At 46.1% G+C, this 27,305-nt stretch overlaps 2 protein-coding genes across 2 annotated transcripts; both read right to left on the bottom strand.

Moving 5' to 3' along the window:
• Positions 1–949: 949 nt before the first annotated feature.
• On the bottom strand, positions 950–18,000 carry LOC135537047 (A-kinase anchor protein 8-like). Its single transcript, XM_064963257.1, is given in 15 exon segments — positions 950–1,990; positions 2,130–2,225; positions 3,834–3,964; positions 5,471–5,576; positions 7,231–7,372; positions 9,105–9,261; positions 10,674–10,704; positions 10,796–10,827; positions 10,920–11,046; positions 11,732–11,866; positions 11,868–12,021; positions 12,023–12,295; positions 16,403–16,613; positions 17,099–17,137; positions 17,835–18,000. Coding segments are annotated over 15 exon segments (2,145 nt in total). The 5' UTR covers positions 17,860–18,000; the 3' UTR covers positions 950–1,504.
• Positions 18,001–20,834: 2,834 nt separating this feature from the next.
• Positions 20,835–27,088, bottom strand: LOC135537046 (GTPase IMAP family member 6-like). The gene is made up of 5 exons (XM_064963256.1): positions 26,981–27,088; positions 26,373–26,407; positions 23,751–23,764; positions 22,976–23,588; positions 20,835–21,246 (listed from the first exon to the last, which is right to left on the bottom strand). Exons 1-5 carry the CDS (start codon positions 27,086–27,088, stop codon positions 20,835–20,837), a joined length of 1,182 nt encoding a protein of 393 aa, XP_064819328.1.
• Between the last annotated feature and the right edge of the window lie 217 nt (positions 27,089–27,305).

The raw sequence follows: 27,305 nt of genomic DNA, 5'->3' as shown, positions 1-27,305 counted from the left end.
CGATGGATGCAAAGACTGACCATCCATGATATCAACATTATAGTTTTAAACATTGGAGTAAATGAAGCTTATATTTTGGATTCTGATAAGGTTTGACAACTGAACTAAAAGCTCATGGAGCCGTTTTGAAGAGATGTTCATGAATTAATGGGTACATGTTCATTTAGATGTGATGTTCTTCATGAATTAATGGGTACACGTTCATTTAGAAGTGATGTTCTTCATGAATTAATGGGTACACGTTCATTTAGAAGTGATGTTCTTCATGAATTAATGGGTACACGTTCATTTAGAAGTGATGTTCTTCATGAATTAATGGGTACACGTTCATTTAGAAGTGATGTTCATGAATTAATGGGTACATGTTCATTTAGAAGTCCAAAAATGTATGTAGTTACTGCCAAAAGCCCTTTTAAACAACATACTGCTCTGATCAGGGAAAGGGGGATAAGCTAGTCAGTTAAACAACAATGTATTCAACAAATATGTCTTCCACATTTAACCCAACCCATCTGAATCAGAGAGGTGTGGGGGGGGGGCACGTCTTCAGCGCCCAGGGAACAGTGGGTTAACTGTTTTGCTCAGGGGCAGAAAGACAGATTTTTACCTTGTCAGCTCGGGGATTGGGTGCAGCAACCTTCCGGGTTACTGGCCCAACGCTCTAACCACTGCCTGCCGCCATCCTGCTGCACCCAATGTGAATGATTGGATTTACAGTGTCGTGTTAAGGTTGTCCTGAGCCTTTTAACCATGTGTATAAAGAAAGAATTTGACCCTTGACCCTATTCTAATCTGAACCCAGAACATCAGCCAGTCTTGTTTGTGCGATCATGCTGACTATAATTATTTGTCATGTGTCTTGACAACAGCAATGGAATTGTCAAAAGCACAAAGATCTGAGATCAGGCTAGAAGCAATCAGCTCAACAAAGAAACCAAACCAACAGATAAACATTTTAAACATTTATTCTCATCTGTCCAAAAAAGAACATGGATGACAACAGCAACCGTCTGTAAAACTAAATCCTGCACCGTCTTTCAATCTAAACACACCAACAAATACATTTCAAATAAGTTTTGCACGTTTGGGAGGAGTCGATAAGAGACGAACCAATCAGCTCAGACTTCCTGGGAATCTAGCTATGACGGACAGGGAGTGCGTCCAGTAGTAATACCAGGTAGGGGGTGTGTCATATCAATAACACTAAGTTCACGGTCCTCTACCCACTGAAACATTGTCAAAATATTCCAACGCAGCCCGGCAGATTCAAAGGCACAACAAAAAAGTCTACTTACACAGAAGAGAAACTATATATGAAAACAGATGTATCAGAAGTATATTAGTGAGTCTCAGTTCTGAATGGAGGAAGGGGGGGGGGGGCGGTAAGTATAAATGAATCTGATTGGCTGTTTGTGGAAGGGGTAGAGTGGGATTGGCTGGACAAGGGAGAGAGGGATGTATTAATTGGTCCAGAGGGAGGTCAAAGGGTCATTGAGGGTAAAGGTCACTCTATGACGACCACGTCAGCATCCTCGTCTTTCTTCTCTACCGCCACACCCTCATCCTCTCCTCCCACTCCTTCATCCTCCTCTTCCTCTCCCAGCTCTCCTTCCACTCCCTCATCCTCCTCTCCGAACTCATCTCCTACTTCAAACCCTTCCTCCTCTTCCTCTCCTACCTGCTCCAGCTCTCCCTCAGCCTCCACCTCACCCTGCGTCTCCTCCTCACCCTGCGTGTCCCCCTCTCCTTCCGCTGGCTTCTCTACTTGCGCCTCTTCCTCCCCTCCATCTGCTACCGCCACTCCCCCCTCCTCCATCTTCTCCTCCTCTACCCCATCAGCCCCGGTGGCCGCCTGCGATGTCTCTGGCCCCGCCTCTTCCTTGGTGGTCTCCGCCAGGCTCTCATTGGTCAGCTCAGCCTCTGACACCTCCATAATCATTGAGTCCTCTGGGTCCTGGTCGTCCTGGTTACCGAGGAAGGGGTTCTCACCCTGCAGAGAGGAGAGAGGAAGGGCAGGGTCAGAGAGAGATTGTGAGTGAGTGAACGAGTGCGTGAGGCACAGAGAGTCAGTGTTTCTAAGGTGTGTGTGTGTGTGTGTGTGTGTGTGTGTGAGATAGGCGTTTGTGTACCTTGAGGTAACTCTCCAGCTTCTTTCCGATGATTTTGTGGTTGAGGATGCTGCGAGCCACTGACAGACTGGCCCTCTTAGACTGCTCCATCATACCCTGGGGTCACGCAGGAAGCAAAGGTCACACAGGAGTCAGTGGGGGTAAGGTCAGAGAGGGCAGAGCAAAAAATAATAATAAAAAAGTACTTGTTCCTCCAAATCTTTTGTATCCAACCAAGCAGGGTTTATAGTGTATAGTGCTCCCTGCCAATCTCAACCAAGCAGGGTTTATAGTGCTCCCTGCCAATCTCAACCAAGCAAGGTTTATAGTGCTCCCTGCCAATCTCAACCAAGCAGGGTTTATAGTGTATAGTGCTCCCTGCCAATCTCAACCAATCAGGGTTTATATTGTATAGTGCTCCCTGCCAATCTCAACCAAGCTGGGTTTATAGTGTATAGTGCCCCCTGCCAATCTCAACCAAGCAGGGTTTATAGTGTATGGTGCTCCCTGCCAATCTCAACCAAGCAGGGTTTATATTGTATAGTGCTCCCTGCCAATCTCAACCAAGCTGGGTTTATAGTGTATGGTGCTCCCTGCCAATCTCAACCAAGCAGGGTTTATATTGTGTAGTGACCTGGTATCAGTCACTATACACTGAGCTGTGTAGTGACCTGGGATCGTGACCTGGTATCAGTCACTATACACTGAGCTGTGTAGTGACCTGGTTACAGTCACTATACACTGAGCTGTGTCGTGACCTGGTTTCAGTCACTATACACTGAGCTGTGTAGTGACCTGGTTTCAGTCACTATACACTGAGCTGTGTAGTGACCTGGTTACAGTCACTATACACTGAGCTGTGTCGTGACCTGGTTTCAGTCACTATACACTGAGCTGTGTAGTGACCTGGTTTCAGTCACTATACACTGAGCTGTGTAGTGACCTGGTATCAGTCACTATACACTGAGCTGTGTAGTGACCTGGTATCAGTCACTATACACTGAGCTGTGTAGTGACCTGGTTTCAGTCACTATACACTGAGCTGTGTAGTGACCTGGTTTCAGTCACTATACACTGAGCTGTGTAGTGACCTGGTTTCAGTCACTATACACTGAGCTGTGTAGTGACCTGGTTACAGTCACTATACACTGAGCTGTGTCGTGACCTGGTTTCAGTCACTATACACTGAGCTGTGTCGTGACCTGGTTTCAGTCACTATACACTGAGCTGTGTAGTGACCTGGTTTCAGTCACTATACACTGAGCTGTGTCGTGACCTGGCTTCAGTCACTATACACTGAGCTGTGTAGTGACCTGGTTTCAGTCACTATACACTGAGCTGTGTAGTGACCTGGTTTCAGTCACTATACACTGAGCTGTGTCGTGACCTGGTTTCAGTCACTATACACTGAGCTGTGTAGTGACCTGGTTTCAGTCACTATACACTGAGCTGTGTAGTGACCTGGTTTCAGTCACTATACACTGAGCTGTGTAGTGACCTGGTTTCAGTCACTATACACTGAGCTGTGTCGTGACCTGGTTACAGTCACTATACACTGAGCTGTGTAGTGACCTGGTTTCAGTCACTATACACTGAGCTGTGTAGTGACCTGGCTTCCGTCACTATACACTGAGCTGTGTAGTGACCTGGTTTCAGTCACTATACACTGAGCTGTGTAGTGACCTGGTTACAGTCACTATACACTGAGCTGTGTCGCGTACTGACCTTGCGGTTGAAGTTGTGGTCGGGGGACTTGAGGTGTTTCTGTATGACGTAGAACTGCATGGGGATGAAGAGGTCACAGGCTGCACAGTGGGCTGCCTCCACCTTCTTCATGAAGTGTTCCATACCCAACTCTGTTACGGAGGAGGGACAAACAGGGAAACAGTTGGACCAGCAGAAAAGAAAAACACAGAAACAAAGCCTTTACAAATCCACCCCGTTCCACAGAAGAGTAACACACACACAGTACACAACACACACACAGTACGTACACACACAACACACAGTACGTACACACACAGTACGTACACACACAGTACGTACACAACATGGTTTCCGTTAGGAAAAAGTAGCGCCGGATATTTGACCGGCAGCGGTTTCATCTCCCGGACGTTGAAAGACATGTACCAGACACACATGCATTGGTTGCATTACCTGATTAGGTCGTCTGCCCACGGTTCAGTAATAAATAATAATAATTACATGGTAATGACCTCGTAACTGAACATGTAATTCAGACGCAATTTGAAGATGATACAATACATAGGCGGGGTGTCCATAAGGCTCGGGGGAGGCTTCCCCCTAAAGTTAATTTTAATTGCCAAAATGATACATCCTAATTAGCCTACAAATGAGCTTTTTATTGATCTGTTTGTCAGCAGAGTAGGCTATCACGTAAATGTCCTATTTAAAAAAAGTTTCTGCTAATGTCTCCAGTCTCTCTGCTAATGTCTCTAAAGTCTGGTAGAATTGCATGAAATGTGTTTATGAAAAAGGCCAACTTTTTCCCGTGCAAAGAAAAGAGAAAACAAATGTAATATATCGCCTGTGTCTACTCTAGGGCCGACTATTAGGCTAAACGATGTCTATCCAATCACCACGTGAGGAATAGGAAGCTCTATGCGAGAATACATGTAATGTTTTGTTATAAATGCGACGTTTAAAAAAAAAAGTAAAGTTTGGAGAAGAAAATTTTTAAACCTGAAAGTTGATGTGAAAACCAATAGAACAGGAGAAAGGGGCTCCTGGTTTCAATGGCAATAGGGAAGTCTATCAAATAACTGCCTGCACGGCTGGTTGGATTCTGGCTCCTTTGAAGCAAGATAAAAAACATATTTCACAGAATGAAGTACATGTTTTCAAAAGATTCACACGGCCTCCAGCTCATTACAAAGTAGGTTGTTGTTACGATTGTGGCGCAATGACTGGTCTTATTAAACGGACATGTTTTACTCCAGCAGCAACAAACAGCTGTCTGAGCTTAAAGCAGCAACAAACAGCTGTCTGATCTTAAAGCAGCAGCAACAAACAGCTGTCTGAGCTTAAAGCAGCAGCAACAAACAGCTGTCTGAGCTTAAAGCAGCAGCAACAAACAGCTGTCTGATCTTAAAGCAGCAGCAGCAAACAGCTGTCTGATCTTAAAGCAGCAGCAGCAACAAACAGCTGTCTGAGCTTAAAGCAGCAGCAGCAACAAACAGCTGTCTGAGCTTAAAGCAGCAGCAACAAACAGCTGTCTGACCTTAAATCACCAGTCGGTATTTTCATTGGTGGGAAAGTTCAAATGCATTATGTCACAATAGCCTGCTATTAGCGACAAACGGAACCCCTGGGAGACACCACAAACACACTGCTGTCCTTACGCCTCGTGAGGTCCTGTTCCTTGTAGACTTGACAGATGGCAGCACAGTGGTTCTCCATCTGACTGGTCCTCTGCTCCGTCTTCTTATACTTGTTATTCAGGTACTCCTGGTGTGGGGACACACACAGTAAGAGGGGGGTTCGCTCAAAACACACGGGAATCTTACAGAAGATTGAGTGAATGTCCCCATCTGCATGGGTCTGCCTGTGTGTGTGTCCCCATCTGCATGGGTCTGCCTGTGTGTGTGTCCCCATCTGCATGGGTCTGCCTGTGTGTGTGTGTGTGACCCCATCTGCATGGGTCTGCCTGTGTGTGTGTTTGTTCCCATCTGCAGGGGTCTGCCTGTGTGTGTGTGTGTGTGTCCCCATCTGCATGGGTCTGCCTGTGTGCGTGTGTCCCCATCTGCATGGGTCTGCCTGTGTGCGTGTGTGTGTGTCCCCATCTGCATGGGTCTGCCTGTGTGTGTGTGTGTGTCCCCATCTGCATGGGTCTGCCTGTGTGCGTGTGTGTGTGTGTCCCCATCTGCATGGGTCTGCCTGTGTGCGTGTGTTTGTGTCCCCATCTGCATGGGTCTGCCTGTGTGCGTGTGTGTGTGTGTCCCCATCTGCATGGGTCTGCCTGTGTGCGTGTGTGTGTGTGTCCATCTGCATGGGTCTGCCTGTGTGTGTGTGTGTCCCCATCTGCATGGGTCTGCCTGTGTGTGTGTGTGTGTGTGTGTGTGTGTGTGTGTGTCCCCATCTGCATGGGTCTGCCTGTGTGTGTGTGTGTGTGTGTGTGTGTCCCCATCTGCATGGGTCTGCCTGTGTGTGTGTGTGTGTGTGTGTCCCCATCTGCATGGGTCTGCCTGTGTGTGTGTGTGTGTGTGTGTCCCCATCTGCATGGGTCTGCCTGTGTGTGTGTGTGTGTGTGTGTGTCCCCATCTGCATGGGTCTGCCTGAGTGTGTGTGTGTGTCCCCATCTGCATGGGTCTGCCTGAGTGTGTGTGTGTGTCCCCATCTGCATGGGTCTGCCTGTGTGTGTGTGTGTGTGTCCCCATCTGCATGGGTCTGCCTGTGTGTGTGTGTGTGTCCCCATCTGCATGGGTCTGCCTGTGTGTGTGTGTGTGTCCCCATCTGCATGGGTCTGCCTGTGTGTGTGTGTGTGTCCCCATCTGCATGGGTCTGCCTGTGTGTGTGTGTGTGTCCCCATCTGCATGGGTCTGCCTGTGTGTGTGTGTGTGTGTGTGTGTGTGTGTGTGTGTGTGTGTGTGTGTGTCCATCTGCATGGGTCTGCCTGTGTGTGTGTGTGTGTGTCCATCTGCATGGGTCTGCATGGGTCTGCCTGTGTGTGTGTGTCCCCATCTGCATGGGTCTGCCTGTGTGTGTGTGTCCCCATCTGCATGGGTCTGCCTGTGTGTGTGTGTCCCCATCTGCATGGGTCTGCCTGTGTGTGTGTGTCCCCATCTGCATGGGTCTGCCTGTGTGTGTGTGTGTGTGTGTGTCCCCATCTGCATGGGTCTGCCTGAGTGTGTGTGTGTGTGTGTGTCCATCTGCATGGGTCTGCCTGAGTGTGTGTGTGTGTGTCCATCTGCATGGGTCTGCCTGAGTGTGTGTGTGTGGCCCATCTGCATGGGTCTGCCTGAGTGTGTGTCCCCATCTGCATGGGTCTGCCTGAGTGTGACCCCATCTGCATGGGTCTGCCTGTGTGTGTCCACCTTTGATTGGGTGTGTGTGTATGCCTGTGTGTTCGCCTTTGATTGTGTGTGTGGGCGTGTGTGTCTACCTGTAAGAAGTCTGTGGTGGGTTTGGACAGCTGACTGGACAGGAACTTGAAGTGATCTTTGTGGAACTTGCTCTCCAGGTGGGCTGCCATGTCCTCGTGGTAGAATGAACGGAACTTACACACCGAGCACGCAAACGTCACCCTGTCGACCACACAGAACAACCGTCAGACCACAAGCCTGCCGGCCCAATCAGAGGCAGATATGTTGGACGGTGTGGTGAGTGAAACTACAGCCAAGTGGTTAGTGTTGAGTAATGCATTATCCCCCCCATCCATTCACAGAGACAGAGGAAAGACTACAGGACGTCATTCTGCCCTCAGAGAATATCTAGGAAAAGAAGGAATGAGGAGACGGTGGAAGGAGAGAGGGAGCGGGGAGGGAGGAGAGAGAGAGCGGGGAGGGAGGAGAGAGAAGACAGGTCATTCTGCCCTCACTGAGAACACACAGAGCCTTCAGAGAGTTTTCACCACTTGACTTGTTCCACATTGGGTTTCAGACTGAATCTAAAACGGATTACATTTATTATTGTCACTGGCCTGCTGCACACAATGCCCCATAATGTCATAGTGGAATGATGTTTCATGAAATTTTTACAAATGTATTTAAAATGAAAGCTGAAATATCTTGGGTCAATAAGTATTCAACCCCTTTGTTATGTCAAGCCTAATTAAGTTCAGGAGTAAACATGTGCTTAACAACTCACATAATAAGTTGCATGGACTCACTCTGTTGCACAGTAGATGATTTTGAATGACGACCTCGTCCCTGTTCCCCACATGTACAATTATCTGTAAGGTCACTCAATCTCACGGTAAATTTAAACCACAAAGACCAAGGAGGTTTTCCAATGCCTCAAAGGGCACCGATTGCTCAATTAAAATTTAAAGAAAAAGCATATGCTGAATACCCCTTTGAACAGGGTGAAGTTATTAATTACACTTTGGATGGTGTATCAATACATCCAGTCACTACTAAGATACAGACGTCCTTCCTAACGTTTCTGGAGAGGAAGGAAACCGCTCAGGGATTTCACCATGAGGCCAATGGTGACTTTTACAGCCACAGAACTTAAGAGGAAACTGAGTATCAACAAACGTTACTCCATAATATTAACCGAACTGAAAAAGTGAGAAGGAAGCCTGAACAGAATTAAAATATTCCAAAAATATGCATTCTGTTTGCAACAAGGCACTAAAGTAATACAAATTGTGGCAAAGCATTTCACTTTTTGTCCTGAATACAATGTTGTTTGGGACATATGCAACACATTATGGAGTACCACCCTCCATATTTTCAAGCACAGTGGTGGCTGCATCATGTTATGGGTATGCTTGTATTAAGGACTGGGGAATTTTTCTGGATAAAAATAAAACGGAATGGAGATAATCACAGGCAAAATCCTCGAGGGAAACCTGGTTCAGTCTGCTTCCAACAGACTGGGAGAGGAAATCACCTTTCAGCAGGAGAATAACCTAAAACACAAGGCCATATATACACTGGAGTTGCTTACCAAGACGACAGTGAATGTTCCCGAGTCACAGTTTTGACATAAATCTGCTTTCAAATCTATGGCAAGACCTGAACATGGTTGTCTAGCAATGATCAACAAGCAAGTTGACAAAAAGGTTATTCTAACATGTAATGGACAAAAAAAAGAGAATTAAATCCATTTTAATCCCACTTTGTAACAGAATGTGGAAAAAGTCGAGGGGTATGAATCCTCTCTGAAGGCTCTGTATTTAGGAAAAGAAGATTCTGTATAATAACTCTGACCTCTGAGAAAGAGAAGAGAGAGAAGAGATGTAAAGGAAAGACAGAAAAGGAAGAAAATTAGACGAAGAGAAATTAAGAGATGTATTTTGTAATAACTGACCTCTGGGTTTGACTTTTGGGTGTTAGTGTGACCCCTGACCTTTCCAGGAAGCCGCCCCTCTTCCTCCTGTTTTTGGGGACCTTGTCCTGGGGAGGAGTCTGTTTCCCTGTCTGGAGCTTCTTCTTCATCTGAGAGATCTCCTCCTGCATCGACACCACTGGGGAGAGAGGAGAGGTTATAGTTGGAGAGGAAGACAGGGGAAAGAGAGGAGGGGGAAAGAGATGGGGGAAAGAGAGGAGGGGTAGACGGGGGAAAGAGAGGGAAAGGGAGAGAAGGTTTTCGTGTTGGAGTTGAAGGGAAAGAGGGAGGAGGTGACAAGGAAGCGGGCAGGGGAGGGAAGCAAGGAGAGGGGCAGTCTATTGAAAATGACATCTAGAGCTGTGAAACGTCACCCAGCTTGAATAAAAGAAGAGCGGAGCAGGAAAGAGAGACTGTCAGTAGGTTTGCATTGACCCAGGTTCATTTGACAAAGGCAATTTTTCGATTGATATTATTTTCACTGCATCAAGGATAGCGTACAGATGTTTCCGCTTTGGCAGCCTTCTTCAGTGCGTAGGTAAAAAAAATATATATATATATCTTCAAAACAGCATTTGTAGGGAACAACCAATGAGCAGCTGGTGCTTCTAATCAGGGTTGCCACTCATCTGCCAATCAGGGATGAGGCATCTCTGGTCTTCCTGTTTCACCATCCAATTATTCCAGATCTACAGGAGTGCAAGTTTCACCATGGCGACACTTTGGCATATGAGAATTATTAGAATATGGCTCATTAGTCAATTATTGCATTCTGTCCACGCTGGCTTTCGCAGGCTAACTGAGACGTGAAACAGATAGGTGGGAGGGCAGGCTAAATAAATCATGGAAATACCTCCAAGACACTAGATGGGAATGTGTTTGTTTGTTTCTATGACAACACAGTTCAATGGAAACTCACCGTAGCAGGCTATTGTCCCATCTCATTACAATGTTTTCTAAATGTCCACTAATTATCATTACTTTAAATCACTGGGCAAGTTCATGGAAACTATTGAGGGTCGTTTTGTGAGGAGGAGAACAGGGGCCAGTTGATGAAGAGAGGAGGAAGAGGAGGAGAACAGGGGCCAGTTGATGAAGAGAGGAGGAAGAGGAGGAGAACAGGGGCCAATTGATGAAGAGAGGAGGAAGAGGAGGAGAACAGGGGCCAGTTGATGAAGAGAGGAGGAGAACAGGGGCCAGTTGATGAAGAGGAGGAAGAGGAGGAGAACAGGGGCCAGTTGATGAAGAGAGGAGGAGAACAGGGGCCAGTTGATGAAGAGGAGGAAGAGGAGGAGAACAGGGGCCAGTTGATGAAGAGAGGAAGAAGAGGAGAACAGGGGCCAGTTGATGAAGAGAGGAAGAAGAGGAGAACAGGGGCCAGTTGATGAAGAGAGGAAGAAGAGGAGAACAGGGGCCAGTTGATGAAGAGAGGAGGAAGAGGAGGAGAACAGGGGCCAGTTGATGAAGAGAGGAGGAAGAGGAGAACAGGGGCCAGTTGATGAAGAGAGGAGAGTAGGAGGTCTAATAACAGAGGAGATGAATCCATCTTACCTTTCTCTCCATCAGCTGGGGCTTTGGTTGCCTGGAGAGGACAGAAACAAAATGAGTACTGACACACACACACACACACACGGTCACACAGATGTGTTAGTTAAGTCACAGCAGCTCCTCACCTCATTTTCTTCACCGTTGTTCTCTGCTGGTTCTGTCATAGAGAGACAGAAAGACAGTCAGGTCAGACAGTGCACAGGGGTAGTTACTGTGTGTGGACATTGTTGTCTGTTCAGTGTGTGGTACCTTCAGTGGTCTCTCCACCTGCGCTCTCTGTCTTGTTCATCTTGGACTCTGGTTCATCTGCTGCGGTCAGAGTCTGTTTTCTCTTCTTCTGACCGTCACGCTGACCACCACCAGGCTGCTGCTGCTGCTGGGGGACATCATCATCACATTGGTGACGTGGCCAGTGACACTGCTTCTTCAAAGTCAAATATCTTGAAAACGTGATTGCTGACATGCAAAATATCTTGGGACTATCAGTGGACTAATAAAACTTTTTTTCCATTTTTAACTTGGATCCCTTCACCATTACTAGAATAGACTTTTCAATAGATTCTCAAAAGGAACTTTTCAATAGATTCTCAAAAGGAACTTACAGTGGACTCCCTGACATATCTCCACTATTACCATAAGGCCTCCATCAGGGGCAGAACCAGGCAAAATAAAACCCAGAGAACGGACATTATAATGGAGTTTGGTCCAGATCTCTGCTGGGTGGTGTTGGTAGAGGCCACTATTTCTTGGAGCAGGGCAGTTTCCTTTCAATGGGAAGGGGACAGTTCGGTTCAATCAAAGAGGTATTTGTGGCTATATTGAATAGGGACTGGGGGCGATAGTATGATGACCAAACTATGAGTTTGGGGGCGTAGTTGTTGGTAGTTGTCATGTCAATTATATCCACGCCTCCCCAGTCCCTTAGCACTGTAGGCAGGGTAGGGGAGCGTTTAGGGGGTACGGGGGTTGATGAACAGGGGTGGGGGGGGGGGTTGGTAGGTAGGTCATCATGCCCTGCTGTGGGGCTGGCAGACTGGCGGGCAGTACGGTAGGGTACTTACTCGGTTGAGGGGCCTCTTGCGCCCGCGCTGGTGGCCTCCCTGGGGGCCCCCTCCAAAGTGGCGCCCTGGGAAGTCCTGGTGCCCAGGGACCCGGCCCTGTTGAGCGGACTGGTGGAAGGCCCCGGTCTGGGGGGGGCATGCGGTGCCCCAGGAGGGATGGGAGCTTGCCTCTACCCCCAGGGGAGTGACCGCCACCTCCCCGGCCTCCTCCTCTTCCACCCATCCTACCACCACCTCCACCCATGGGAGTGGGGTCGGATCTGCGGCCTCCAAACCCTCCACGGCCTCCCCCTTCTCGGGGAGCGCTGGCCTGCTCCGGCCCAGCTTCCTCCTCCTTGGCCACTGGAGAAGGAATCTCTCATGTTCTGCCGCTGCATCTTAGCAGCCCCGTAGGAGGAGGAGCTGTCAAAGCCTGAGCCTAGACCACCACCTCCTCCGAAGCCTGAAGCTCTTTGGGTCATGTCCCCTCGGCCATCGCCGTAACCATAGCTACCGGATCTGTAGAGATCCCGGGAGGGGAGGGAGGAGGGGCCCCGCGAGTCGAAGGACTCGTATTGGTCAAACCTGCGAAAAGGGGGAGGGAGGGAGTGGTAGAACGAGCAGAGAGTGAGGGAGGGAATCTCTCTTCCCCTCCTTTTACTCCTCTCTCTCTCTATATGACATGTTTCCCCCCAAGATGATGAGCCACATTAGTGATGTCATAATGATGCAGAATGTTTCTGCCAATCCCAACGCTGCTGAGTCTTGATGTAGGCATTCATGGCAGGAAGGCTTTTCTCTGTCAACATTTGGTTTACACACATTTGAGCATTCCCCATTTCTCATCCACCCCACCCTTCTCTCTGAGGTCAAAGGGGGGGTTGATTGGTACCCCAGTAGTGGGGGAGGGGGGGTTTACTCCCTTTCTAGTCAAGGTGAGGTCTCACCGTGTGGGGTGGAGGTGGGGACAGAGCTGGAGCTGTACAGAATATCAGGGTTGGTTCATGGGTCACAGAGAGACAGACAAGAGCAGCCTTATAGAAACAGGACTGTTCCATGTGGCAAATTGCATGTGGGGGTGATTAGACTGTACCACAATACAGAGGGGGCGGGGGGGCACATTTAGTTGGTGTTCGTTGTGCATTTACAGGGTGGGGCCTCAGCCAAAATATAACCTTGGTTGTTGTCACCGGCATTGGTTCTCTCTCCTCCCCCCTCGAGCAACCTCCCACTCAGACACAGAGAGTCAGGATGAGGTGGACATGTTGGTGTATTTGTCTGTTCTGAGTCAGATAGATCAGACAGGGAGTGCATTTGGGGGATCTGTGGGTGCTGCACTTCTACCTCCATGACACAGGGGGCAGTATACTATAACGACCTGCTGCTGACTTCCCCGTGTCTGGTGACTGTGGTGGTGAGGGATCTACCTGGGTATATGAATGGGAATCCGTAAGCATGACAGTATAATGAAGACAAACCAACTACACCCAGGACAACATACTGGGTGGGAGGAGCCAGGGTGAGGCTCATATCTCTAGTTCCGGGTGGGAGGAGCCAGGAAGAGGCTCATATCTCTAGTTCCGGGTGGGAGGAGCCAGGAAGAGGCTCATATCTCTAGTTCTGGGTGGGATGAGCCAGGTAGAGGCTCATCTGGATAGTTACTATCGTTACTTCAACAACAGTTAAAAACCCCTAACTACAGCTAGCTACCTTCTGGTTTAGACTAAACCTACTTGTGTTACCCAAACTAACGGACTGGAATCGGAGAAATAAGACCACTTATCCTTAACATGTCATGTTTCAGCAAATTGAAGCAATACGTATCCTTGAGATCTGAAAATCCCCATGGGGGGGGGGGGGGTTCCCAATTCTACAAAACCAACCTTGAGTTTACCCTTTAAATCAAAACGTTTCCCCAACCCGAAATACATTGGATATTTACCCTGTAACCCTTACCGTTACATCCTAGTCGTGTCCAGGGGGAGGGGCTAGCTAAGGAGGGCGGGGACAGGAAATATGTGGGTGGTATGTAGTGATTACAGCGAGAGCCTGTGGCAGCAGCATTGTGAGGTAATTAAAGCAGGGAGAGAGAGGCTGTGGCAGCAGCAATGTGAGGTAATTAAAGCAGGGAGAGAGAGGCTGTGGCAGCAGCAATGTGAGGTGATGAAAGCAGGGAGAGAGAGGCTGTGGCAGCAGCATTGTGAGGTAATTAAAGCAGGGAGAGAGAGGCTGTGGCAGCAGCATTGTGAGGTAATTAAAGCAGGGAGGGAGAGGCTGTGGCAGCAGCATTGTGATTAAAGCAGAGAGAGAGAGGCTGTGGCAGCAGCATTGTGATTAAAACAGGGAGAGAGAGGCTGTGGCAGCAGCATTGTGAGGTGATTAAAGCAGGGAGGGAGAGGCTGTGGCAGCAGCATTGTGAGGTGATTAAAGCAGGGAGAGAGAGGCTGTGGCAGCAGCATTGTGATTAAAGCAGGGAGAGAGGCTGTGGCAGCAGCATTGTGAGGTGATTAAAGCAGGGAGGGAGAGGCTGTGGCAGCAGCATTGTGATTAAAGCAGAGAGAGAGAGGCTGTGGCAGCAGCATTGTGAGGTGATTAAAACAGGGAGAGAGAGGCTGTGGCAGCAGCATTGAGGTAATTAAAGCAGGGAGAGAGGCTGTGGCAGCAGCATTGTGAGGTGATTAAAGCAGGGAGGGAGAGGCTGTGGCAGCAGCATTGTGATTAAAGCAGAGAGAGAGAGGCTGTGGCAGCAGCATTGTGAGGTGATTAAAGCAGGGAGAGAGAGGCTGTGGCAGCAGCATTGTGAGGTGATTAAAGCAGGGAGAGAGAGGCTGTGGCAGCAGCAATGTGAGGTGATTAAAGCAGGGAGAGAGAGGCTGTGGCAGCAGCATTGTGAGGTGATTAAAGCAGGGAGAGAGAGGCTGTGGCAACAGCATTGTGAGGTGATTAACTTCTCTGGGATAGGTGGCCGTATTCTCATGTCTGGATGAAAAGTGTGTCCAAAGTAAACTGCCTGCTTCTTAGGCCCAGAAGCTAAGATATGAATATCATTAGATTTGGATAGAAAACACTCAAACTTCAAAAACTGTTTGAATAATGTCTGTGAGTACAACAGAACTTATTTGGCAGGTGAAACCCCAAGGACAAACCATTCAGATGTTGTTTTTTCGAGGTCACTCTTTTCAATGGATTTTCATTGGTAATCCAGATTTGTAAGGGACTTTCTTGCAGTTCCTATCGCTTCCACTGGATGTCAATAGCCTTTCGAAATTGGTTGAGGTTTTCCCCTTGAGAAATGAAGAAGTAGCACCGTTCAGAACGAGGCTAGAGAGGTGTACTCTTTGTTAGAGGATCCACTTTGTTTTCCTCCGGTATTGAACACAGTTAATCCCGTCTTAAATTTTTACCGAAAATGTTTTAGGAAAGTAGTTTGAAATGTTTGGACAAAGCTTACAGGTAATTTATGAGAAATTTTGTAGTCATGCTGCGCGAGTTGGAACCTGTGTTTTTCTGGATCAAATGCACCAAATGAAATGAACATTTTGGATATATATCGACAGAATTAATTGAACAAAAGGACCATTTGTGATGTTTATGGGACACATTGGAGTGCCAACAGAAGAAGTAAGTCAAAAGGTACGGCATGATTCATATCTTTATTTCTGCGTTGCGCCTGTAGGGTCGAAATACGATCGCTGGGGTGCTGTCCTCAAATAATAGCATAGTTTGCGTTCGCCGTAAAGCCTTTTTGAAATCTGACACGCTGGCTGAATTCACAACAAGTGTCGATTTCATTTGGTGTATTGCATGTGTGATTTTACGAAAGTTTAATTTTTATAGTAATTTATTTGACTTTGGCGCTCTGCATTTTCACTGGATGTTGGCCAGGTGGGACGCTGGCGTCCCACATATCCCAGAGAGGTTATTAAAGCAGGAAAGAGAGGGTGTGGCAGCAGCATTGTGAGATGATTGAGAGTGATTGAGGCGTGAAGAGAAAGGAGGATTGATATGGAAAACAGCTAGCTGCAGATGTGTGGAAAACACAGGAGAGGTGCAGGTCAGATGATTGAGTGTGTGTATGTTTAGTGTTGGAAAGGCAGACTACACAACTGTGTGAAGGTGCGTGATTGATCTTGAGTGCAAAGACGTGTGTGTGTGTGGCGAGTTGAAACCAGTGGAGAGAGTGAAGGAGTTATGGTGTTAGCTTGCTTCAGTTCGGCTGGTGCTAGCTATAATAGTCGACTAGGCAAACTGAACGAGTGTGATCACATACTCCCTGAAAAGACCTTCGCTTGAAAAATGAGAAACGCGGCAATAGTCTGTCCATTGTGAGGCACCGTAGCAGTATCTAATAACTCATGGAATATCAAATGTTTACGGGTTTTTTTTTGCAGAGGGGATCATAGTCAATTTTACACGTAACTAAGATGTCTTGTGCAGTATTTCTCAATGAAAGAATTTGTTTGAAAACCAATCATCATCTCTCGTTGAATGACAAAGACTTTCCTGAAGAATCGATACTGTTTGACAGAACAACCCAGGGGGAAATGTACCGAAGACCACAAAAATGTCACAATGTCGTCATGATATATGCACGAGCTGTTCCGGACACTTTGGGCTGTGAAGCACGAGGACACCTTTACCAGCCAGGGGGAAAAAGTGTGTGCATGTCAGCTAGAGATCTGTGTGTGTTACCTGTCGCTGCGCCCCCCACCCTTCATGCCTCCCTCCAGCTGGGTCAGCATGTCAAGGCGTTGGTTGATCTTAGCGATGACAGCGTCTGCACTGGTCCCCGTCGACAACAGAGAGCTCCCAGAGAGACCCCTCTTGTGCCCCCCTCCGTAGCCCCCCATCCCTGACATGGAGTCCTTGTAGCCCCCTCCATACGGGTCATAGTTGTCTGAGCCTCGGGGGAGAGCAGAGATTATTTTAAGGTGAGGATCACAGTTTACAGGCAGGGGTAGAGAGATGTAGCTAGCTAGCTACCTGAATCAAAAATGAGCCAAATCATAGGCTACCTCGTTTAAATTCCAATAATTTTGATATGGGCACCTTTGGCTAAGTGCATTTTATAAATATGATAAGTCAACACAATCAATTATGTTTAAAGCACAGGAGGCTGCTGAGGGGAGGACGGCACACAATGTCCAGGAACAGAGCGGAAGGAATGGCATCACGCCTGGAAACGATGTTTTTGATACGTTCCACTAATTCCACTCCAGCCATTACCGTGAGCCTGTCCTCCCCAAGCAAAGTGCCAGCTAACATTCTGTGGTGTAAAGTGTTACTGTTTATTCAACTAAAATCGCTGGCACATATTCTTGGGCAATTCAGATATGTAATGTTCTAGACTGGTTTCAACGGGTTTAGTACGTTCTCTCTCTCTCTTACCTCGGCTCCCCGACCCTCCTCCCCAGCTCGAGTATCCTCCTAGCAGATTAAAGAGGTTTCAAATTAAAGGGTTATCTACAAACACTCCAAAACGGGTTGTATAACGCAATGTGGCATATCAGAATAACACACGCGTAGCATAGCTAGCTAATGAATTCACACGGGTGAACGTTTGACAACAAAGAACCTAGTTAGCCCGCTAACTTACCTGTAAGCTAACATCTAGCTAGCTAGCCAACGTTACTTAACTATTCGGCAACCTTGCACTTTTACAACCCATTTGGTAAAAAAAAACATTAGCTATACCGTTAACGGTGGCAATCATAGCTAGTTAGTACGTTAACGATAGTTACATACACGTGAAGGGCTGTGGGGAACGTATTCTCTGGAGGGGGAATGTAGAAAAACGGCATATGGCGGCCATTTTCTTAACGCTATTGTGAGTTCAAGTCGTGGCAGACGGACTCCATTTTAATGAGATTACACTCCAAGACTGTGGCGTTCTCTTTCTATATAAACCACAGCTAGCTACGTATTACATGCATTACCGGTTCTGTAAAATGACAATGTATAACGTACAAAATAACGTTACTATTTTAGCTTGCTAGCCACCTTGAATGGCTAGCTAACGTTAGCTTGTAAGTAATTAGCTAGCTAGCTGACGTTAGTAATATAACATCTTGAACATGGATAACCTAGTGAAAATATAAACCCATTGGAATATTTTGATACATACCTGAACTGTAGCCACGACCTTCCATAATTTGATGATATGTTATTGTTGTTGACGGATTTTTAAAAATATATTTAAAGCTAGCTACTGTAGCCGTTAGCAAACCAGGAGCAACGGACACAGCAGTGGGCGAATATGTTTAGCCAGGGTCACCAAACGACACCTCCTCGTTTCTCCCATTGGGTCATCCGAAAGCAGGACGCCACTCCCCATACGACTATTGGCTGACCAGAAAACTCTACACTGTAATTGGTTATCCAGTCTGTCAGTTAACAAAAGCGAGTGACGGTATAACAATTTTTCTAATCAGTTACTGTGGGAATAATCATATTTTATAGATTTCCCTAATGAAAAAAATATAAAAAATTAGTAGTATGCTACAAGCCTGGACAGCAGTGAATGAAACAGTCAGAGAGCACACAATATGTACAGTACATAAAAATAAATACGTGTTTGTTTGTTTTCCAAGGCACAATATACGTATAAAATAGAACTGGCTACAGGTAACTATCCTTCCTTATTTTAACAGCCATAGTCTATATGCCTTTTTAAAATTATTTTGTATTATAAACTGGATGTTTGGATCATGGATCCTAATTGGACGAGCAGTGTTCCAGCGCCTATGCCTGCTAACAGTTTCATATGAATTATCGCTGTGCCATCATGTTCAAGTTGATGTCCGAATCATCTCTTGTACTTATCACATCTCGAACATATATTCCCTCTTGCTTCTAGCCTAGCATTAAGTTTGGTTTATACAATGACATTGTTGAATCCTACTTTCTGATTGGCTTGAATGGCATTGCAGAGCGTGCTTTATTTAAGCAATAAGAGGAGGTGTGGTGTATGGCCAATATACCACGATTAATGGTTGTATTTAGGAACGCGGAGTGCATGGACACAGCCCTGAGCCGTGGTATATTGGCAATATATCACAAACCCCAGAGGAGCCTTATTGCTATTATAAACTGGTTGCCAACGTAATTATGTTTTATCATACCCATGGTATACTGTCTGATATACCATGGCTTTCAGCCAATCAGAATTCTGAACACACCTTCCACCTCCTTCATTATTTTCCATAGAATGCATAGCCCCTCATTGATTATCCCTTAAATAACAGGGTTACTGTCTCCCTGCCTGATCTCAGAAACAATGTTTCCCTTTAGAATTTCCAGCTCTGTATGGTTGTGCCTCGTGCGGTGGAGGAGATCTTTGTGGGCTATACTCAGCCTTGTCTTGGTAGTAAGTTGGTGGTCAGTTGATTTCCCTCTGCTGGTGTAGGGGCTGTGCTTTGGCAAAGTGGGTGGAGTTAACCTGCCTGGTTGGCCCCAGTGTTCCCTGACCCCCCCCCTCCATCTCAGCCTCCAGTATCTATGCTGCAATAGTCTATGTGCCTCGGGGCTAGGGCCAGTCTATTATATCTGGTGCAATTCTCCTGTCTTATCAGGTTTCCTGTGTGAATTTAAGTATGCTCCTCTAATTCTCTCCCTCTCCCCTCCCGGAGGACCTGAGCCCGAGGACCGTGCCTCGGGACTACGTCGCATGATGACTCCTTGCTGTCCCCAGTCCACCTGGTCGTGCTGCTGCTCCAGTTGTAACTGTCCAGCCTGCGGCTATGGAACCCTGACCTGTTCACCAGACGTGCTGCCTTGTCCCGGACCTGCCGTTTTATAAAGCCCTTTTTACATCATCAATGTCACAAAGTGCTGTACATTATGCGGTATTGTGTGTAGATTGATGTGAGGGGGGGGGGAAAAACATTTAATTAATTTTAGAATAAGGCTGTAATGTAACAAAATGTGGAAAAGTGATGGGGTCTGAATAGTTTCTGAATGCAGTGTATCTCCTTGTGGAAGAATGAAATTGTATGAATTGAAGTATCAAATAACGTTTTAATGAAAATATGTTAATTCATTGTTATTTTAATATGTTGGTATAAAAGCAATTAGGCACATGAGGCAGTGCTGTATTCATGATGCATCGGGCACACGAGGCAGTGCTGTATTCATGATGCATCGGGCACACGAGGCAGTGCTGTATTCATGATGCATCGGGCACACAAGGCAGTGCTGTATTCATGATGCATCGGGCACACGAGGCAGTGCTGTATTCATGCACATATACACACATACTTGTACTACAATTTCAGCATCTTATGTTTTCTTTACTTTGTGTTTTCTCATTTTGGACAGATTTGTAAAAGCCAGTCGTCCTGGATAAATGGCCGACTCATAATCACAAATATATTACATGACCAAATCAAATTTTATTGGTGAACATACACGTGTTTAGCAGATGTTATTGCGAGTGTTGCGAAAAGCTTGTGAAAAATAGTTATTCCCAGTTGTATGTAATAACACATAACATTTTCTTGGCTAACAATGTAAAAAAAAAAAATACTGCAAAGTTTCCTAAGAACTAGAAGTGAGGCGGCCCTCTATGTTGGCACCATCTTTAGACAGCAGACAGCAGTACATAAATCAAATTCTCCTTAGAATAAATACATTGGTTTAACAAAACGGCAATGAAAATCTCAATCAAATAGTTGGTGTTTTATTTTCTTACATGCATGCAAGGTACAAAGGGACAGAATAGAATCTGTTAAATATCCTTCATGGGTTATTTTAAAAACACCATGAATTGACCCATGTTTCACAACACAGACATGATAGTAATATTATATACATTGAAACTGTAAGAACACATTTAGTTTGATCCCTAAACATCCCATAAAAAAAGGTGAAGATTTAAAAATAAAATGAAAGGGCAATATACCAACAATACTCAACGGGATATGACCGTAAGATCATGGTTTCAACACTTTTTTTAAAGCATTTAAATGTTTCTTCCAAGAGAAACAAGTACTTGTACGAAACCCCTCCCGAGTAGGAGGGGAGCCTGCTTCTCATTGGTCGACACACACAACTAATCAACTCGATCGCCACCACCTGAAAGAGGTAGGGCTATCCCTTTAAATTACATGCAGTCATTAGTTATCTCTCAACCAAACAGCAAAGACCACTCAGAGGTGCAGTTGCCTGTGGTGGTTGCCTGGGTGGGCGGGTTGCCTGTGGTGGGCGGGTTGCCTGTGGTGGGCGGTTTGCCTGTGGTGGGCGGGTTGCCTGTGGTGGGCGGGTTGCCTGTGGTGGGCGGGTTGCCTGTGGTGGGCGGGTTGCCTGTGGTGGGCTGTGGTGGGGGTTTGCCTGTGGTGGGCGGGTTGCCTGTGGTGGGCGGTTTGCCTGTGGTGGGCGGGTTGCCTGTGGTGGGCGGGTTGCCTGTGGTGGGCGGGTTGCCTGTGGTGGGCGGGTTGCCTGTGGTGGGCGGGTTGCCTGTGGTGGGCGGGTTGCCTGTGGTGGGCGGGTTGCCTGTGGTGGTCGGTTTGCCTGTGGTGAGCGGCCTGTGAGGGGTCGGCCTGTGAGCGGTTGGCCAAGGTATGTAGATTGATATTTTTTTCCTGTTTGGTTGTTGTGCACTTCTCTTATTTGCTTTTTGTAACACTAGCATGCGGAGTCCTTCATTTGGCTACGTTTGCCCTTTTATTTACCATGTGCTTCTGTTTTGCATCAACATTGTGTTTTTGTTTGTTCCTTGACATTGCCATCATTTTGTTAACAGTTACACCGTCTGAACCCTACGGAGACCAAAGATACACATCTATTCAATAAAAGGTCAAAAGTCCACCCTCTCTTTCTGTTCATGCAGACATACCCACTGTGTTACCTCCCAGCCATCCCGCCCAGACTTTAATCTATTTTACACTTCAGGACCATCCCATCTAGGATTTTCTTTGTTTTAACCAGATCTGTACTTATCTTAGGAGGCTTTCTGTTTTTGTTAGAGGAAATTATAGTTGAAATGATTAATTATGTATACATTATTGATTAGAACCATTTATTCTAATACTATTATGTTATGATATGAAAAGTAAGAGTTTTTGGTTAATAAGCTGTTACTGAAAATGTAAGCAGAACAAATTAATTGTCTGTGCCTCTTGGGAAGTTTAAGGGGAGAGATGATAAGAATGTTTGGGTTATGTTCCATTAGGGGAGAAAAAGTATTTATTTTAGACAGATTGGAATGTCTGTCTTATGAGGGGAGTAGAAGATCTCCAGGCCTTAGTATACTACGCTATTGTAAGGATGGGAGAGAGTGTGAAACTGATGACGTCATTTTATGTTCTCTCTTTAAAATGTAATGTTCTTTGTATTTTGGGTCAGTACTCATCAAGAATAAATGCTGAACTTGTTTTTAAGACTGGTCTCTTGCTAATTCATGCAAAATGATAAACTTACAACTTATCATGAAATAGATAAGAGTGTGAATTTGGTTTTGGCTACAAAACATATAGGAATTTAGAATTCCTCTATCAGTTTTCCACCCCTCTCCTGTCCATTATGCTGTCTATTGTGATACCATTGGAAGTTCTTTGCTAATTCTACTCCTGCCAGTCCCGCTACTCCTGTTCCTGCTATTATTGCTACTCCTGCTGGTACTCCCAATGCTAGTCCTGCAACTCCTACTGCTGACCCTGCTACTCCCAATGCTAGTCCTGCAACTCCTACTGCTGACCCTGCTACTCCTGCTGGTACTCCCAATGCTAGTCCTGCAACTCCTACTGCTGACCCTGCTACTCCTGCCATACCTGCTGCTACTACCAATGCTAGTCCTGCAACTCCTACTGCTGACCCTGCTACTCCTGCCATACCTGCTGCTACTACCAATGCTAGTCCTGCAACTCCTACTGCTGACCCTGCTACTCCTGCCATACCTGCTGCTACTCCCAATGCTAGTCCTGCAACTCCTACTGCTGACCCTGCTACTCCTGCCATACCTGCTGCTACTACCAATGCTAGTCCATCTACCCCTGTGAGTGCTACCAATGCTACGCCTGCTACTCCTACTAGTACTCCCAATACTCCTTTTATTTCTTCCAATGCTGGTCCGACTGCTACTCGCGTTACTTCTGTTGGTACTACCAATGCTGGTCCGGCTCTTCCTCTTGATCTCGCTAGCTTTGCTATTCCCAATGCTGGTCCGGTTGATACTGTTGGTTCCGCTAGGTCTGTTGGTCCCCTGAGAGTATTAACAATGTAATGGCTGCCGCCAGAAGAGCTGCTGCTGTAGCGCCCCAAGTTGTAGACCTGCTCTTTATCTTCTGGGCTGTGATGTCACTCTGAGCGTTCTGGTCCATCTCGTTGGTGTAGTGCCCCACTTTATTCACCTCCACCATCTCTTCTATCTTCTCCAGCAGCTCTGTGACCTGATTGTGGGCGTCCCTATCCTCATTATTAAATGAGTGATATCTGCCTCCACAGCTGGCGATGAGTGTCTGTAGGTTTTGGTTCTGTTTCACGTAGTCATCCACTGTGTTTTCTCTGAGTGAATCTGCACAGGTGACTAATATCATGGTGTAGTCTGAGGCATCTTGTCCGACGGTCTGCTGGATCCACTTCACAGTGTTCCTCTCGTCCTCTGTCAACCTTACCCCCAGCCGAATCACCAGCAGGAACACATGGGGACCCGGGACTGTCTTGTCCATGATGCATCTGGCTATCTCGCTTCTCCTGTCCTCGCCGAGTCCTGGGGTGTCCAACACTTCAATCTTCCTCCCATTTGCCTCCCTACTCTGTTTCTCGCATGCCTTGGTGACTGACTCAGGAGATGAGTCCACTTTAAAGGCCTCTCTCCCAAGGATGGTATTTCCTGTGGCACTCTTCCCTGCTCCAACTGGACCAAGCAGAACAATCCTCAGATCAGAGTTATTCGGTTCTTCAGGCACTATAGAAGAAACAGTTAGAGACTTTGAAGGTACACTATACAGATATCGCTCTGCCATTTCCTGGTTGATAAATTGTGATAGTCAGCCTAATTTCAGATTGTGACAAAACAAGTATGTAAAGTGTAGATCAACGGGGTGGGCAACTCCAGTCCTCGAGGGCCCGATTGGGGTCACACTTTTGCTCCATCCCAGCAAAACACAGCTGATTAACCAGAATCACTGTGCCGTCTAAACTGCTGTGAAATATATTTTCTCTAAACATTGTATTTTCATCTGTTTTTAAGCTGGTGTACGAAACAAAGTAAAAGATGCGAAAATGAAACTCCAGAATGGGAAGCCTAGAAATAGGACCTATCTACCGCTTCTTGGACTTGCTTTCAATGAGAATGACAGATCTATAACTCAAATTTCTATGTGAATTTTTGTGTGGTCTCCCAAAAAGTTACATAATGCATCTTGTAATAGACCTAATGCCCTTTGATTATCAGCAATATTCAGTGCACAACAAAGGCATTAAAACAATGTGTTTCCCCTGACTGTGGACTTGCCAGAATATGGCGTTAAGATAAATGTAAGCACCCTTATTATTATTAATATGTACACATGTACAAGTGTGTATTGGCTTTTTTTTAAATGTTTTTTTTCATATCTCACCCTGAGAGTGGGGGCAAGGCATCAGCTATTATCTCAGGTGACCCTGGAGCAACTAGGTGAGAAATCTGATGTGCCCTAGTCAGCACGCGGATTGCTCTGAACCGCTAGGCAGCCTGCCACCTGACGTGCGTGTGAAAAGAGAGCACTGCTCAGTCAATACTTACTGTGGGGAGGAACTGAAATGCTAGCTCTCCTCTTCCTCTCCACTGTTGATATAAAAACAAAGCACATTGTTAGAGTACATGGTACTGACAACATTCTCTAGTAGATTAAAAATAGATTTCAGAACTTCTCCACAACCCTGACAGACTTACCGGAACCAGACGAAGATGCCATATCTTTCTCCTGGTGGACGCTCTGAAATTACAAGCGTCTTTTACCGTCCTATAGTAATCATATCGATTTACACTAAGTTACTTTAACAATGTGTTCCACGTCACAGCCATCTCTTCTCCACAATGAGGGGTATCTAATGTAGTAACATAACCTGCCCAGTAGATGGCAATATGTATCGTAGGCCTATTCAAACTGAAAGTAAGTGACATCACGGATTGTGTAATCTTGATTTATTTTTGTATGTTGCAGTACAGCATGAACAAGAAATACAACTGTCTCAATATGATCCTAAAATTACAAAGTATTATTGTTAAGTTGAAATATACATTTTATGGAACGCTGCAGTAGCCTATGGTTACCGCGGGAGCAGATGACATATCTAAACGTTACCTTTGTCTTCAAATGAACAAAGTGGCTGTAGGATTTTCTATCCACCAGACTCCGAAACTAATCCACACAAAGTCGATTTTCTGTCACCCTACGCATTGAGTCAGATGGGCATCTCTTCTACACACTGAATGACAGTTGAGGGAAATCAAATGTAGTAACACAACCTGCCCAGTAGATGGCAATATGTACTGTAGGCCTACGCAAACTCAAAGCAGTGACGTCACGGACTGTGTAATCTTGATTATTGTTTTTATGTTGCAGTACAGCAATGACACAAGATATAAAACTGTCTCAATTAATATAATCTAAAATGACAAAATATTATTATTATTATTGTTAGAAGTTGAAATAATGGCACAGATGCTCTTTTTTTTAATGGAACACTGCATTAGCCAAGGATTACTGCAGGGGACCAATCTAGGCATTATGTCAGTTTGCCTTCAAATTGACAAAGTGGCTGTAGGATCTTCTATCCAACCGACTCCGGAGAGAAATGGATCCTCACAACGTCGATTTTTCTGTCAATCTATGTGTTGAGTCTGATTACAGGGGACATGGGAGTTTCACATTAGTTTCCTCTAGAACCCGTAATGGAATCTCATACCTGTTTGCTATTGGTGCAGGAGGGGGCGCATCTAACGCCACACCCATTTACTAACGGTACACAACATGTCAATAAATGTTTGTTTTTATATTTATATTGCATGCAAGACACAATAGACAAATTATATTTAATCAGTGATATATCCTTCATTGGTTACTTTAAAATCACCATGAAATTACCCATGTTTCACTACACAAACATGATAGTAACATTTATTCACATTGCAACTTAAAGAATGATTTTTTGGGGTCCCTAAACGTTCCATTGAAAAAAAATGACGATAAATAAGAGGGATGGACTGATTTTAAAAAGTACACAAGTTCCTTCCATAAAGGTATATTGATGTACGTTTTGTTTTATAATTTGAACCCATACATTTTTACATTAGTCTTAACTAGAGAAACAAACATACAATATCCTCTCATGTAGTTTCATTGTTGTTAACCAGATCTGTACTCCCTTTTCAGAGGCTTTCTCTTTTCCACCTGCCTTTTGTAGATTTCGGCATAAGTTTTTGAAAAATCTCTGCAAATGCTACTCCTGCAACTGCTGCTACACCTGCTCCTGCTATTCCTGCTGGTATTCCCAAAGCTAATACCAATACTCCTGTTGCTGCTCCTCCTGCTACTCCTCCTAGTACTGCTGCTACTACACCTTCCCCTGCTCCTCCTGCTGCTGCTCCTTCTCCTGACATTCCTAGTGCTGCTGCTAGTACACCTTCTGTTGCTGCTTCCTTTTCTCCTCCTAGTACTGCTGCTAGTACACCTTCTGTTACTCCTGCTGCTCCTTCTCCTGCTGCTCCTTCTCCTGCTACTCCTCCTAGTACTGCTGCTAGTACACCTTCTGTTACTCCTGCTCCTGTTACTACTCCTCCTGCTACTCCTCCTAGTACTGCTGCTAGTACACCTTCTGTTACTCCTGCTCCTGTTACTACTCCTCCTAGTACTGCTGCTAGTACACCTTCTGTTACTCCTGCTCCTGTTACTACTCCTCCTGCTACTCCTCCTAGTACTGCTGTTAGTACACCTTCTGTTGCTCCTGCTGCACCTTCTCCTGCTGCTCCTTCTCCTGCTACTCCTCCTAGTACTGCTGCTAGTACACCTTCTGTTACTCCTGCTCCTGTTACTACTCCTCCTGCTACTCCTCCTAGTACTGCTGCTAGTACACCTTCTGTTACTCCTGCTCCTGTTACTACTCCTCCTAGTACTGCTGTTAGTACACCTTCTGTTGCTCCTGCTGCACCTTCTCCTGCTGCTCCTTCTCCTGCTACTCCTCCTAGTACTGCTGCTAGTACACCTTCTGTTGCTCCTGCTGCTCCTTCTCCTGCTGCTCCTCCTCCTGCTACTCCTCCTAGTACTGCTGCTAGTACACCTTCTGTTATGCCTGCTCCTCCTGCTGCAACTCCTCCTGCTGCTGCACCTCCTGCTGCTGCTGCTCCCCCTCCTGCTGTTTCAGTAGTGTCTGAAGCTGTCCTCTTAATCCTCTGGACATCATCACATTGTGTCGTCACAGACTCAGAAGAGAACTCCTCTATAAACACCTGTTTGGTGTTTCCTGTCACACTCATCCCTGCTCCAGTCTTCCCCAGCTGAATGATCCCCAGACCAGATACTGAAAAAGACCGTTAGACAACGAGCTTTAAAAGACATGCATTTTCCTTGGTGATCATCCCTGTATGTAGTGGAGGTGAGTCGGACTCAAGCTCTAC

This window comes from Oncorhynchus masou, unplaced genomic scaffold, assembly GCF_036934945.1.
Source record: "Oncorhynchus masou masou isolate Uvic2021 unplaced genomic scaffold, UVic_Omas_1.1 unplaced_scaffold_704, whole genome shotgun sequence".
Lineage (NCBI taxonomy): Eukaryota > Metazoa > Chordata > Actinopteri > Salmoniformes > Salmonidae > Oncorhynchus > Oncorhynchus masou.
The sequence above is the reverse complement of the archived record's forward strand: the minus strand, read 5'-3'. Positions and strand labels throughout refer to the sequence as shown.

What these genes read in the sequence shown, in the direction of transcription:
- LOC135537046 (XM_064963256.1), bottom strand. Translation starts at nt 27,088, where the DNA reads ATGTCCAGAGGATTAAGAGGACAGCTTCAGACACTACTGAAACAGCAG. An exon ending in AGTTGCAGCAGGAGGAGCAG is followed by an intron (nt 26,408 to 26,980) that starts GCATAACAGAAG and finishes TAGGAGGAGTAG; the next exon opens with CAGGAGAAGGAGCAGCAGGA. An exon ending in GCCCAGAAGATAAAGAGCAG is followed by an intron (nt 21,247 to 22,975) that starts GTCTACAACTTG and finishes AACCGCTCACAG; the next exon opens with GCCGACCCCTCACAGGCCGC.